The sequence below is a fragment of the Hypanus sabinus genome, chromosome 9, assembly GCF_030144855.1.
Source record: "Hypanus sabinus isolate sHypSab1 chromosome 9, sHypSab1.hap1, whole genome shotgun sequence".
Taxonomy (NCBI): domain Eukaryota; kingdom Metazoa; phylum Chordata; class Chondrichthyes; order Myliobatiformes; family Dasyatidae; genus Hypanus; species Hypanus sabinus.
Genome location: NC_082714.1, coordinates 45,056,334 through 45,071,190, shown reverse-complemented (window position 1 = coordinate 45,071,190; position 14,857 = coordinate 45,056,334). Strand labels below are relative to the sequence as shown.

At 40.0% G+C, this 14,857-nt stretch overlaps 1 protein-coding gene across 1 annotated transcript in view; it reads left to right on the top strand.

Moving 5' to 3' along the window:
• pemt (phosphatidylethanolamine N-methyltransferase) overlaps positions 1-9,376 on the top strand; it is a 128,843-nt gene extending 119,467 nt beyond the window's left edge. Inside the window, exon 7 of the mRNA XM_059979595.1 lies at positions 7,403-9,376. Within this exon, the coding sequence (XP_059835578.1) occupies positions 7,403-7,457 (55 nt within the window). The 3' untranslated portion in view covers positions 7,458-9,376. The remainder of the gene's footprint in view (positions 1-7,402) is intronic.
• The last annotated feature ends 5,481 nt before the right edge of the window (positions 9,377-14,857 follow it).

Genomic DNA, 14,857 nt, shown 5'->3' with positions numbered 1-14,857 from the left:
AGGCAAGTGCAGAAATTGCATGGTCCCTAGCCGAGATATTTAAATCATCCTTAGCGACAGGTAAGGGACCGGAGGATTGGAGGATAGCTAATGTTATTCCACTATTTAAGAAGGCTGTAAAAATAAACCAGGAAATTATAGGCTAGTGAACCTAACATTAGGAGTAAGAAAGTTTTTGGAAGCTATTCTAAGTGGAGATGGACTGATTTAGGATAGCAATCATGGCTTTCTGTGTGTTAGGTCATGTCTAAACAATCTTAGAGTTTTTCAAGGAAGTTACTAGGAAAGTTGGTGAAGGCAAAGCAGTGGATGTTGTGTACATAGACTTTGGTAAGGCATTTGAAAAGGTCCCACATGAGAGGTTGGTCAAGAACAGTGTTTCGCAACTTTTTTTAGCCCATTGCCCCCCCAAAGCAATTTCATACTTGCCAATGCCCCTCTAAAGCACCTTCATACTTGCCAATAACTCTCTTAGGCACAGTATACTTCCCGGCACCTCCATAGTGCAAAAACATGTCTACCATATGCTAACATGAGAAAAATTATTCTGCTTTAAATTTTTATTTGTCTAAACCTAGTTAACACAGTACCTGTGCTCTGTACAGCACCTTCAATATCAATGTGATCCTTGAGCTTGATGGTTTTTAGCAAGAGTTAAAATATCCGTTCAAGTTGTGACAGTAAATGCTTCAAGTACCCACATGTAACAATGTCAAAATGGTTCCTGGTTTTTTTTGAGTGTGTGGTTCACTGCAAAAAAGCCTCTTTCAACAAGATAGGAGGATGGAAATGCAATAAAGAGCAGTTTGGCTCTTCTCCGAAGACCAGGAAATTTGGTAGACAGTTTAGCCACACACCACAAAGGTCAACATTTTTGAAAAGTTTTTTTTCTTCTTCATCATTGTGAATTTTGATCATATCTTCTTGCAAGCTCTCTTCCTGATCTTCTACCTAACAAAGAAATGAGTTAATTAACCAGTCCAGAATTTCCAGGTTGTTCAAATCCTTGAATCAATTCTGACAATTCTCCTTCAGTGACTGCAGGAATAAGCAGTACTCTTGCAAATCACCGCCTATGAAAGAGAGTGCCATACTTTGCATGCAGGGAAACCATGAGAGCATTCTTTCCCAGTGTTTGCTTGTATACTTCCAACATTCCGATTGGAATTCTCACCCTGCAGTTTCAGATTTAGAATGTTCATTTTGTCATATAGAGGCTAGGTATGCCACATCTCCATGTAAAAGTTCAATCTTGTTTCCCGAGTTCTTGTCAAATTTGAACAAAAATTTAATTGCAGTGTCAAAAATATCAGAAAAATATTTCAAGCAGCAGCCTTCTGACAGCCAATGCACTTCAGTGTGAAGAAGCAAGCATTCTAACTCTTCATTGTTATCTTGGAAAAACTGACAAAATATTCTGCTATTTAATGGATGAGCTTTAATTCTGTTGATAGCAGATATTACAAGTGTAACCCCCTGGGTGGCCTCAGGCTCGCTCAGCTCGTTCTCGTCTAGGGGGAGCAGCCTTCGGCCCCGCCAAACTGGGTAATCAGCTGGTGTGGATGCTGTGTGATGTCCCCGCCTCGCCCAAAAACAGACAGTACACCATATGCGATTAAATGAGTACAATTTATAAAGGTTACTATAACTAAGTGATTAATAACGATACAGTATATATGAAGAGAAAATTAAAGAAAAGGCGCCAAACTTATCAAAGTCCAAACCACTTTGTGCACAGCCGTTGGAGCTCAATTACTGGAGTCTTCTGGCCACCATTCGCTCCCCTCCGAACTCCTCGACTCGCAGCTCAGGACCCTCCGAACTCCTCGACTCTCCAAACAGCTCAGGACCCTCCGAGTGGTCAACCAAGCACATCTAGCTTCATCCCCCCCCCCCCCAGAGAATCTCCCGGCCTCGGACCCCCCTTTGGGGTCCGATCCTCTCCCAGCTTAGAGCATTGCGTCCTCTCTCTCGACCCCCTCGCGCCGATCTGCCCAAAAGCCCGTCAACAAAAGCTTACAGACTCAGAAGAAAGAACATTAATCCCCATTTGGTTTACAAAGGAATACCATTCGCGTTATCAGTAAATTAGCATTCCTGCTAGTTAACAAAAAGAAGAAACCCTCTTTACACAAGAACCATGCTTGAAAAAAAAATTAGCTGGCTGAGGTTTTTGTCTGTGAAATATTGATGATGAATTACACAATCAATAGCAAACATACTTGGATTTTCTTTTTTCATAAATGCCATTAAACTAAACCGGCAAGGCGACCAGATATATATGCTGCTCCATCTGTTGCGCAAGAAACCTTGTTCCTAATTGGAATACTTTTATCCTCAGTATACATGTTGAGCTCGTGGTAGATTAATTCTCCATTGATATTTGTTTTTAAATTTTTTACAGAAGAAAATCTCTTCATAATCTCTTCCACTTTTGATAAACCATATATATACCATTAGTAATGTGTCAGTGTCTTGCACAGTTGACTCATCCAGTTGCATAATTGATTCTCAATGTCTTCATTCATTTTGTAAATACGACGAGCTACAGAGTTATTACTCAGAGGAATTGATTTTAAAACAGTGGTATCCATTTTGAGAACAGAGGTGAGCACTTCTAATACAATAGGCATTATTAATCTTTCACTAATTGTATAAGATTTTCCACACTTTGTTATCATTTTAGAATGTTATAAGAAGCAGTGAGATTGCTAACAAGGTCATATTTAGCTTTCTTGGCAAATGACTCAAGTGTGCAACGCTTTTCAAATGCTTCCTTCATCTTCTGGAACTGAGTAACCACTGTAACCTATGTCCAAGCAAGACGGGTATCAGAAACCCTGGACAACATAGGTACCTGAGCCAGGATGACCTTCAAGAACAGGAAATCCAGATGCATGGTGATCAGAAAGGGCAAGGTTACTCGCAAGTTCAGTCTTCAATTACAGGGAGAAGTAATTCCATCCATAGAGGAAAGTGCTTTAATGCAGCAGTGACTGACAGCGCCAATATCACCAACACTGTAAAGCAGACTGAACAGTGACTGAAGAAGATCAACAAAACCGGACACCCTGGTAAGTTTAAGACATGGTTGTACCAACATGATCTTCTACCAAGGCTGCTCTGGCTTTTCAAGTTCCCCATGACCACTGTAGAAGGCATCGAGAGGAAAGTCAGTAAGCCCTTGTGGAGGTGGCTGTGGATTCCCCCAAGTTTTTCTTCAGTGGGGCTTTACATAAAATCAGGCCAGCTACAACCCCCATTGTCATTGGTAGGAGAGGAGTTCCAGGTGGCAAAATGTAGAGTTGTGTAAACACTGAGGGGCTTATAAACCAAACAAGAGTCACAACAGGATTGTGCTGAAAGTGAGCTGCCAACTTGGCCATAGACCAGACAGTGAGCTCTCTGCAATTGGGAAACATCATTGGCAATCCATGCCTGGGATGGCAAGGCCTCAGCTCAACACACTTCCAATGTTGGGGGAGTGTATGTGCTGGGATAGGTGTAGCATGGTCCAGGCAGAGGTGTGGATCCATGAAGATGAAAGGTGGTTATCGAAGGCAGTGGAGTTTGGGTCACAGGGCATATAGACAAAATGGGATCTTCCCAAGCGCAAGATCACTTAGGCAGAGCGTTGGAGACTGGAATCCTTCCCTTCCACATTTCTTTCCTCCTGCAGTCTATGTATGATGCTTTCCCTACACCATCACAGCTGCAAACATGGGGGCTGAGTGAGTGAGGACCCTAACTGCAAGCTTTGTGGTCAGCGGGGTTCGCTGGCATACATACTGTCAGGATGCAAAACAGCTTTAACACAAGGATGGTATAGGTGGTGCCTCAACAAAGTCCTGTTGACCCTTGCTGACACACTGGAGCGGGAGAGGTGTAAAAGAGACCAGCTGGCAGAGAGGCAAACAGGACAGTCCTTTTCATAAAGGAGAGGGCCACACCAGTCAGATCAAAGAGGCCCAAATCCAATCTGCTACAAACTGCCACATCATGGGAGATGAGGGTCGATGTGGGCAGTTCCCAGAGGTGGTGCAAATCACACTTCAAGCAGACAGCATACTATGGTCCACCGAAAACAAGAAAATCATCGTGGTGGAGCTCACAATACCATGGGAGGAAGGATCTGAGGAGGCTCAGCAGAAGAAGGCCCTGAAGTATCAGTCCTTAGTCCAGGAGTGCAGAGACAAAGGATGGCAGACGTGGCTATTACCCTGTGGAGATCAGCTGTGGAGGGTTACCTGCAAGGTCAGCACGGAGGTTGCCGTCTGCGCTGGGCCTTGATGAAAGGAAAAAGAACCAACTAGCTCAGAGAATGGGAAAGGAAGCAGAAAGAGCCTCTTGCTGGATATGAAGCAGGCGAGAGTTGCACTGAAATTCAGGAGTAGATGGGCTCCATTGCTGACCTGCCAACTGGACAGTTTAGAGGTTAAGGGTTGAATCACTTTATGAAGGTTGGGCAACACCTGACAGCATCTATCCTGACTAAAGGCTACAGTTACCTCATCAGGTAACCAGAGAGCACCACGTTGTATGATGCAAGTAACACCAGAAGTAGCCCTTTCAGGGTGTCTTTTACAGAAGTGTTCCTGTAATCTTGATGGCTTCATTAGACAGTACAACATTACAAATAAGACACATGGGGTGTCGCTGATCTGACGGGAATGGGATAAAACCATACTCCAGGTAAGTTCCATTGTATTAACACACTTTCTGTAGTTTCCGTTTCTTAGCAGGATTAGAATTCAGGGCTTCACCGCCTTCAGACCCAGAGATTGTGCCGTACGTACTTATCCATCATTAATGGGGCTAAATTAAAATAAAAAAACACAAACTGGAAATGCCGATTGGATGCTGATGACATCAGCGAGTTAACACAGGTGGAACAATGGTAATGGCATGCACGAGACTATCACAATAGTGAAAATTATGTTAACAAAGATTCAGATTGGAATCTGAATGTTAGCCAGGAGAGAACTGGTGTTCAGCAAGCTACCCTTATACTATTCCAGTTAGAGCAATTGACCAATCACATAGCTTCTCATAATTATAGTGCCATAGTTAGGGTACCACTTACCAATCTCCCCCCCCCCCCCACACACACAATCTTGACCACCCCCCCACCTACAATTTCTATTTCCCCTAACGCCCCCTCAGGACACATAGTCGCCACCCCCCCACCACCCATGGGAATCACTATTCAAGAAGATTCAGTTGTTTGTCATTCAAGATGAGGTAGTAAATGTGATTCGACATCAGCTTGTGAGAGAAGCCAGAGGATGTTGGTAGATGGTTGCCTCTCTGACTGGAGGCCAGTGACTAGTGGAGTGCTACAGGGATTGGTGCTGGGTCCATTGTTGTTTGTCATCTAGATCAATGATCTGGATGTGAATGTGGTTAACTGGATTGGGCACCAGGATTGGAGTACAGTGGACAACGAGGAAGACTATCTCAGTTTGCAGCAGGATATGCATCAGCTGGAAAAACGGTAGATGGAATTTAATGCAGTCAAGTGAAAGGTGTTACACTTAGGTAGGACTAACCAGGGGAGGTCTTACACAGTGAATGGTAGGGCACTGGGAAGTGCGATAGAACAAAGGAATCCAAGAGTAAAGCTCCATATTTCCTTGAAAGTGGTATCATAGGTGATAGGGTTGTAAAGAAAGGGTTTTGGCACATTGGCCTTCATAAACCAAGGCACTGAGTACAGGAGATAGGAGGTTATGTGGAAGTTATACAAGACATTGGTGAGACCTAGTTTGAAGTGTTGAGTTCATATTGGTCACCTATCTTCAGGAAAGATGCAAATAAGGTTTAAAGATTGCAGAGAAAATTTACAAGGGTGTTGCTGGGACTGGAGTACCTGAGTTGTAAGAAAAGATTGACTAAGTTAGAACTTTATTCCTTGGAATGTAGAAGCTTGAGGGGAGATTTGATAAGAGGTATACAAAATTATGAGGGGTATAGATAGGGTAAAAGCAAGCAGGTTTTTTCCCATTTAAGTTGGGTGGGACTGCAACTAGAGGCCACGGGTTAAAGGTGAAAGTTGAAATATTAAAGAGAAGCATGAGAGGAAACTTTTTCACTCAGAGGGTCATGAGAATGTGGAATGAGCTGCCAATGCAAGTGAGCATGCAAGCTCAGTTTCAGCTTTTGAGAGATGTTTGGAGGGTATGGACAGCTATGGTCAGGTCGATGGGACTACAGAGTTTAAATGATTCAGTACAGAGTAGATGGGCCAAAAGGCCTGTTTCTGTGCTATACTTTTCTATAACTCTACCAAAAGAATCAAGGTTTCTGGAGGTTTTGTTGCTTGACCATCTGTCATCAAAGTTCAAAGTAGATTTCTTACCAAAGTACATATACAGTATGTCACCATATATTTCCCTCCGATACAGCAATATTTCAGCACTAACAATAACAATTAACAGTTCAGCAGTCTTGCCCTTGGGTCCTCAGTCTTGTTCTCCAGCGACAGTATGTTTGCTAACAAGTTGCTGGGTAGAGGAAGTTTCATGCCTCAGCAATTTAGCCTGACTTGGAGACCTGCTGTCCTCCCTCTCTTATGACCGTGGTGTTATAACTTCATCCTCTTAAAGATGCCATACCTGCCTTGAGAGTTAAGTCTGTCAAGTCCTTTTGAAGATCATGAAATTGCTAGTTTGTTTAGATGATTCAAATGTACAATACTTAAAGATAAATTACAGGCTATGGATTGCAGTGAGAGTAATTCAGAAGAAGTATACTTAGAAGATTTGTAAGCTGCCTGCAACAAGTCGCCGTAGTTCACCAGCATCATCCAGCGCCATCTCGCCATCAGCTGCCTTGTCAGCTGCATTTCTTAAGATCTCCAGATTTTAATAATTTATAACTAAAACTGCTCAAAGTGAAGGTATTTAAATATACTCATTTCTTTCAGTGTTTTTATTCCGTGAGTTATTTGCAGTAGTGGTCTGGAAATTAACCCTACTTTTAGTCAGAGAGTATCTTCACACAATTAGAAATTTTGAAAACATTGCAAAGAAAAAGTTGTGTTATTTTCTATACTGTCTGATTATATTAGCTGTTGGAACTGGTCAAGAAAGAAATTTAAAAAAATAATTAGAAACAATTATTTTGAAAAGAGGTAAAGTATTATGTAAGTCTGTCATTGAAACAATGGTATTTTACCTTTTCACTATAATGAATGCAACCTCTTATATTAGCCATTGGAGTATGCATTGATAAATGTATCTTGTGAGTATTAATAGTATGTTATTTTGCCTTCTGGTAACAGCATGAAATTAGATCTATAGAGCAGTATTTTCAATTACATACAGTATGTGCATTATTCTAACAGTCAAATCATTACTCCTCTTAATCAGAGCTTGTGAAACCTGTCTCTTTCTGTGAACAGGCCATTCACAGAGGAAGTATATCGGCAAAAAGAAAAGACACTGAAGGACAACTGATCAGCTGGACATTTATCAAGCAGACGTCTTCTTGTACAGCCATTGGACTGCTTGTTTTGATTCAATTTGGAATTGTGCAGTAATTTTTCTGAAAGAGTTCTTGTATTTAGTAGCTATTAATTATGTGAATCTTTACAAACAATGTCCCTTTATAGTTCCATAGCTGGTTATGAAAATTATCTTTCAGCCTATTCTTCAGAAGAGATCTAAAAGATTCCTTCTAACTTAAAGTGGGAAAGTAATGGTGGGAATTTCATGTTGACAGTAAAAAAACGCAACATTATTCAGTATGACGTTTGTAAATGCAAATGTAGAACAAACTATTCTGCATTGGCCTACAAAGACATGAATGAGTTATTAATCCAAATTTATCAAATTGTGTTATTGGTATTCACTAAACAAGAACTTTAAAGTAGGTAATTTGGTATTGTTAAGACTGATAATATCGTAGACAACTTTTCCTGCTATGCCAATCATGTCATATTAATTTCTGAATGTGGTGCTGAATTCATACCTACTAATATAATAAATTTCTGGTTTTTTTACCATTTATTTCTCAGCAGGGAAATAGTAGTAAAATTTGTAAAATTGAACTTGTCATTTCAATGAATCCAAAACCAGTGTTGTCGGGGATGGTAATGTGAATCATGACTGATTGCAGTATAATATTGTAAGATTAATTCACATAAACTTGTTACTTTGTTCAATGAAACAATAGAAAATATCAGATATCTGGTTAGACATTGTTAGTCTTTTATTTGTAATTTCCTGAATTGTTAATGTTAAAATATTGTGTAAGTATGTTGGGTGTAAAACTAATTCATAAAGCAAAAGTTTAGTCAACAAAAGCAAGTTATAAACAGTATTGCATTAAATGTATACTAAATTGTATTTCATGGATAAAATATATTGCATTACATATAGTGTTCCATTGTCATAGATATGTGTCACAGACTGAAAACTTAGCAGTTCAAATCTTATTGAGTTAATCCCACCTGTGTTGGGAATAGGAATGTGACTCCCAAGTCCAAGCAAAGGGAAAAAAAAAATTGCTAGAAGTTCCTACTCCTGATTACTCTCAGGATGTATCTGATGGAATCAGCTAGAATGATGTCAGCAAGGACTTCTGTTCAGTAGTTCCAGTAGTTTTAAAGGCCAAACCTGTTGGTAATAGTTTTACTTGCCTTTGTCTCTGGTGTATGTCTCCAAGTATTTCGAGCTAATATGATGCCTTCTCTCTAGAAATATACAAAATCAGTTCAAAACATCATGTAGCAAAGTTTTTTCAATGGATAAATAAAATTGTTTGAAAGCATCATTTCTATTTGGTCCAGGTTATTAAAACAGGAGCTAGACGGTCTTGCTTTAGCTGTTGATACAGATCTTTACCAAAGATGTCATAAAGAATTATTTCACAAACAATAATCTTTTTTTTTTGCAAGACAGTAATGCAGATATTGCTCACAAGTTTGTCAATTACTTGTATTGCATGTTCAAAGCAAATCAAATATTAGAATTGAAAAAAAAGTTTCAGATCTTTGTCCACTGCCATCATATTGTAAAGTACAAACAAGCCAAAATTACCATGACGTGAATGACAGAAATTTCACCTTAACACAATCTCTGTGAAATTACTTGGAAAGCACACTTGACCCTGCCATTGACGCACAAATAGAGAGTGTTCTTTTTGTAATAGGATATGTATTTTTCTAATTCTTAGTTTGAAATGAGGTAAATATACTTTTATTTGCCTTATCAATTTTAATGTTTGTGGTTTATTATTTTGAACAGTATATCACATTGTTTTAGTTATTTTTTAACTTCTCGTGAAATGTACAATTAAGCATTGGACTCCATTCCTTGTAGCTCAATTTTCTGTGTTCCAGCTCCACTGGTAAAATAAAATTGCAAAAGACGAACTGGATGTCAAAAGATGGAATTATATTTGTTATGTGGTTAATTCTGTAATTATTGAGTAAAATTGCTTTCAAAATGTATAATTATTTGCTTTAAATGAGGTTTGAATATACAATTTAGTATATCGGTTTTATTAATGACTTTTAAAGCTTACAAAGATAGGATTTCAAAGTTATATACTGTGAATATATCTATATATAGTACTCCTGTGAAATTCATTCATTGTATCAGCATGGTGAAACCTAAGTTCAAAGAAAAAGTGATACAAAATTGGCTCAAAGCCATAATGTCCTGACTGAATTAGATTATGGGTGTTTGTACCTTCATAAACCTAACAAAATCATTTGGTTTCAGTTTTGAGGATTTCTCAGGTTTAGCTGTGGTATTACACTTCCTTCGTGTCTAGTCTCCAACTAGAGTAAATAGTCTTATTATTTATATCCTCTTAAAACATCTGAACTTGTGCAATCTGTCATTTAAGTTCAATCATTTTATCCCTGGCATCTTTCTGATGGATCTGTAGCACAACCAATGAAGATCAGTAGACATTTCCTGATGCCCAGTCTCCAAAACCAAACACATCTCCATGAATAATGTATTTAGAATTGTATACAGCTGTAAATAATCCTCCATCCTCATGTACACCAGAAATAAAGGACAATATCCACTGATTTTTATTTTTTTACACAGATATTCACTCGTTTTTTTCCCTCAATATATCTTCAAGGCTTCTTAAATTTCCCTGATCATACACAATTCATTATTATTTAGAAAATACTCAAATTTACCTTTAAGAAAATGCCTCTTATCTATCAGAAGTAAGCTGTAATTGCCAAAATGCAAAGAATATAGTAGATTTTTGACATTACCTTGTAAATTTTAAGCAGATGAGTGTCAAAAGGAAACCAGCAGAAAATGCATACCTCACTGTAGGCTACTGGATTCTTTAGTTGCAGTGGTGTCAAGATGAAAGCCTATGCCATTGATCTTTACAAAGGTGAAACTGGAATCACTCTTACTTGGATACATGAAGGTTTCTGTAAATGAAAAAAAATTATAGTGCTTTTATTAAGAACAATTTCCACAATGTTTTATTGCTAACTGACTGTCCTCATTAATCAAAGCAAGTCCTTTAATGTCCCTTCAAAAATGTCATCTTCAGTAACAATGTAAATTACATGGTAGTTATAAACTACGGACAAATGTCAAAATTGAGAGTCAGTGATGCAGAAGTTCTGAGCCTCCTGATATGATCTGGTAACAACAGGTAAACTAAGATTTGTAACATGTGAGCAGAGGCAAGGATTAGCTAATAAATTATTTCTATTTCAATAGCTGCGTCTGTACCCAAGGAATTTCCTTTTATAACAATGTCTGTTCTGACCACAGGCTTTTGTTAATTTTTTAGTTAATTCTTGCCTGTAGTGGCAGCTACTTTGTAGCAATTTTGTCCACATTACCCATGTATATGATGCTGTATGCCATAGAGCAGCACCAGCTCAGGATAAAAGAAACAAGGAGTTGGTCAGCAATTAAGATTGAACAAAACAATTTTCTTCCCTCTCCTCGGTCCAGAAGCATATGACAAAACATCTTGAGTTACGAATCAAGGGCGTGAGAGGATATGTTACAGGGTAGTCATTGAGTTGTGGAGTATTGCAGCATGACAAATAGGCCCTTCAGGTCAACTTATCCATTCAGATCAAGTTGCCTATCTAAGCAGATTACATGTGCCCATTCCCAGATTTATCCTCTTGAACCTCCTGGACCCTATCCAATGACAACACATCCTTTCAGATATATGGGTTCCAAAACAACACACCAAGTGTGGCCTGACTAGTATCTTAAAGAGCCTCGGCATCATCTCCTTGCTTTTATATTCTATTCCCCATAAAATAAGTGCCAACATTGCATTTGCTGCCTTAACCACAGACTCAACCAGTAAATTAACCTTCTGGGAGTCTTGCACGAGGACTCCTAAGTCCCTATACACTAGGGACTAGTGGTTAGTCTCTGATGTTTGAACCTTCTCCCCATTTAGATAATAGTCCACACTATTGTTCCTTTTACCAAAATGCATTATCATACATTTCTCAACACTGTATTCCATCTGCCACTTTATTTCCAATCTGTCTAAGTCCTTCTGCAGTCACATTGCTTCGTCAGCACTACCTACCCCTCCACTTACCTCTGCAAACTTTGCTATAAAGCTACTAATTCCATTATTCAAATCATTGACAAATAATGTGAAAAATAACAGTCCCAATACTGACCCCTGAGGAACACGATGAGTCACCGGCAGCCAAGCAAAAAAGGCCCCTTTTATTCCCACTAGCTACCTCCTGCCTATCAACCATGCCACTACCCATGCCAGTACTTTTCCTGTAATGCCATTCAATTTTATCTTGTTCAGCAGCATCATTTGTAGCCCCTTACCTAGTGCTTTCTGAAAATCCAAGTAAATGATATCCACTGCCTCTCCTTTGTCCACTTTCCTTGTTACTTCCTCAAAGAACTCTTAACAGATTTGTCAGGCAAGGTTTCACGTTACAAAATCATGCTGACTTTGACTTACTTTATCATTAGTCTCCAAGTACCTCAAAACCTTAACCTCATCCTTAATAACACTTTCCCAACCACTGAGGTTAGGCTAACTGGCCTATAATTCCCTTGTTTTGCCTTCCTCCCTTCTTAAAGAGAGGAGCGCCATTTGCAATCTTCCAGTCCGCCGGGACCATTGCCAGAATCTTGAATGATCACAACCAATGAATCTGTTATCTCTTCAGCAACCTCTCTCGGGACTCTGGAATGTAGTCCATCTGGTCCAGGTGACTTATCCACCCTATGACCTTTCAGTTTACCTAGGACTTTTGCCTTTGTAATAGCAATGGCGCTCACTCCTGCTCCCTGACAATCACGGACCCCTGGTACCCTGCTAGTGTCTTCCACAGTGAAAACTGATGCACAGTACCCATTAAGTTCATATGCCATTTCTTTGTTCCCTCATCACTACCTAACCAGCATCATTTTCCAGTGGTCCAATATCAACTGTCACCCCCCTTTTTCTCTTTATATAACTGAAAAAAAACTTATGGTATCCTGCTTGATGTTAGTGGCTAGTCAGCCCTCATATTTCATCTTTTCATCTTTTTAAAAGCTTCCCAATCATCCAACTTCCCACTCACTTTTGCTACATTATTTCCTTGGCTTCTGTGCAGTCCTTAACTTCCTCTATCAACCACAGTTGCCTTCTCCTGCCATTTGGGGACTTCTTCCTCTGTGGGACAATCTTTGCTGCATCTTGTGAACGATTCCGAGAAAATTCAGCCATCTCTGCTCTGCCGTCATCTTTGTCAGTATCCTCCTCCAATCCACCTGAGCAAGCTCCTCTCTCATGCCTCTGTAATTCCCTTTATTTCATTGCAAAACTGATACATCTGACTTGTGCTTCTGCCTCTCAAATTGCAGTATGAATTCAATCATATTATGATTACTGCCTCCTAAGGGTTCTTTTACATTAAGCTCACTAATAAGATCTGGATTATTACACAACAAACAATCTAAGATAGCCTTTCCCCGAATAGGCTCAAGCACAAGCTGCTTTAAAAAGCCATCTTGTAGGCATTCAACAAATTCCCTTTCTTGTGATCCAACACCAACCTGATTTTCCCAATCCCCTTGCATTATTGAAGTCCCTCATTACAAATGTGACATTACCCATAGTAATGCTTTTTTCAGCTCCCTTTGTGGTCTCAACCACACCTCTTGGCTACTATTTGTAGGCCTACATCCAATTCCCATATTGTGTTTTTTTTTACCTTTGCAGTCTCTTAACTCCACCCACAAAGAATTAACATTCTCTGACCCCATTTAACCTTTTTCTAAAGATGTAATTCCACTTCTTACCAACAGAGCTACACCACTGCCGATGTTGTTCTGCCTGTCTTCTCGACACAAATTACAGTATATCCTTTGATGTTAAGCTTCCAACAATGGCTTTCTTTCAGCCGCAACTCTGTGATGCCCACAACGTCATACTGACCAATCTCTAATGGCTCCACAAATTTGTCCACTTTATTCTGAATGCTACACGCTTTCAAATACAGCACCTTTAGTCCTGTACTCTTCGCACTTTTGAATTTTGTCTGTGGTACAGTTTAACTCTTTCTCCGCCTGCACTTGTACCCAGTCATTGGTTTGTCCTTCCTTACATCCATGTTACACCCATCAGCTACTTGTAAACCTACTAGCTCATCCTCAGCTCTATCACACTGGTCCCATGCCCCTCCCTTATTAGTTTAAACCACTCCCACAGCTCTAGTAAACTTGTCTGCAAAAATGTTGTTCCCCCTGGAACTTAAATGCAACCTGTCCATTTTGTATAGGTCCCACCTGCCCCAGAAGAGTTCCCAATTATCCAGAAATCTGAATCCCTGCCCCCTGCTCCAATTCTACAGCCACCTTATTTTATTCCTATCCTCACTGTTGCATGGCACAGGCAGAAATTCCAAGATTACCACCTTCCAGGTCCTGCTTCTCAACTTCCTTCCTAACTCCCTGGATTGATTCTTCAGGACTTCCTCCCTTTCTCTTCTTACAGACAATAGGTGCAGGAGTAGGCCATTTGGCCCTTCAAGCCAGCACTGCCATTCAATGTGATCATGGCTGATCATCCACAATCAGTACCCTGTTCCTGCCTTGTCCCCATATCCCTTGACTCTGCTATCTTTAAGAGCTCTATCTAACTCTCTCTTGAAAGCATCCAGAGAACTGGCCTCCACTGCCTTCAGAGGCAGAGCATTCCATAGATCCATAACTCTCTGGGTGAAAAAGTTTTTCCTCAGCTCTGTTCTAAATGGCCTACCCCTTATTCTTAAACTGTGGCCTCTGGTTCTGGACTCCCCCAACATCGGGAACATTTTTCCTGCTTCCAGCGTGTCCAATCCCTTAATAATCTTATATGTTTCAATCAGATCCCCTCTCATCCTTCTAAATTCCAGTGTATACAAGCCCAGTCGCTCCAATCTTTCTACATATGGTAGTCCTGCCATCCCAGGAATTAATCTCGTGAACCTATGCTGCACTCCCTCAATAGCAAGAATGTCCTTCATCTAATTTGGAGACCAAAACTGCACACAATACTCCAGGTGGGGTCTCACCAGGGCCCTGTACAACTGCAGAAGGACCTCTTTGCTCTTATACTCAACTACCCTTGTTATGAAGGCCAGCATGCCATTAGCTTTCTTCACTGCCTGCTGTACCTGCATGCTTGCTTTCAGTGACTGATGAACAAGGACACCTAGATCTCATTGTACTTCCCTCCCAACTTGGCACCATTCACTTAGTAATCTGCCTTCCTGTTCTTGCCACCAAAGTGGATAATCTCACATTTATCCACATTAAACTGCATCTGCCCACTCACCTAACCTGTCCAAATCACCCTGCATTCTCCTAACATCCTTCTCATATTTCACACTACTACC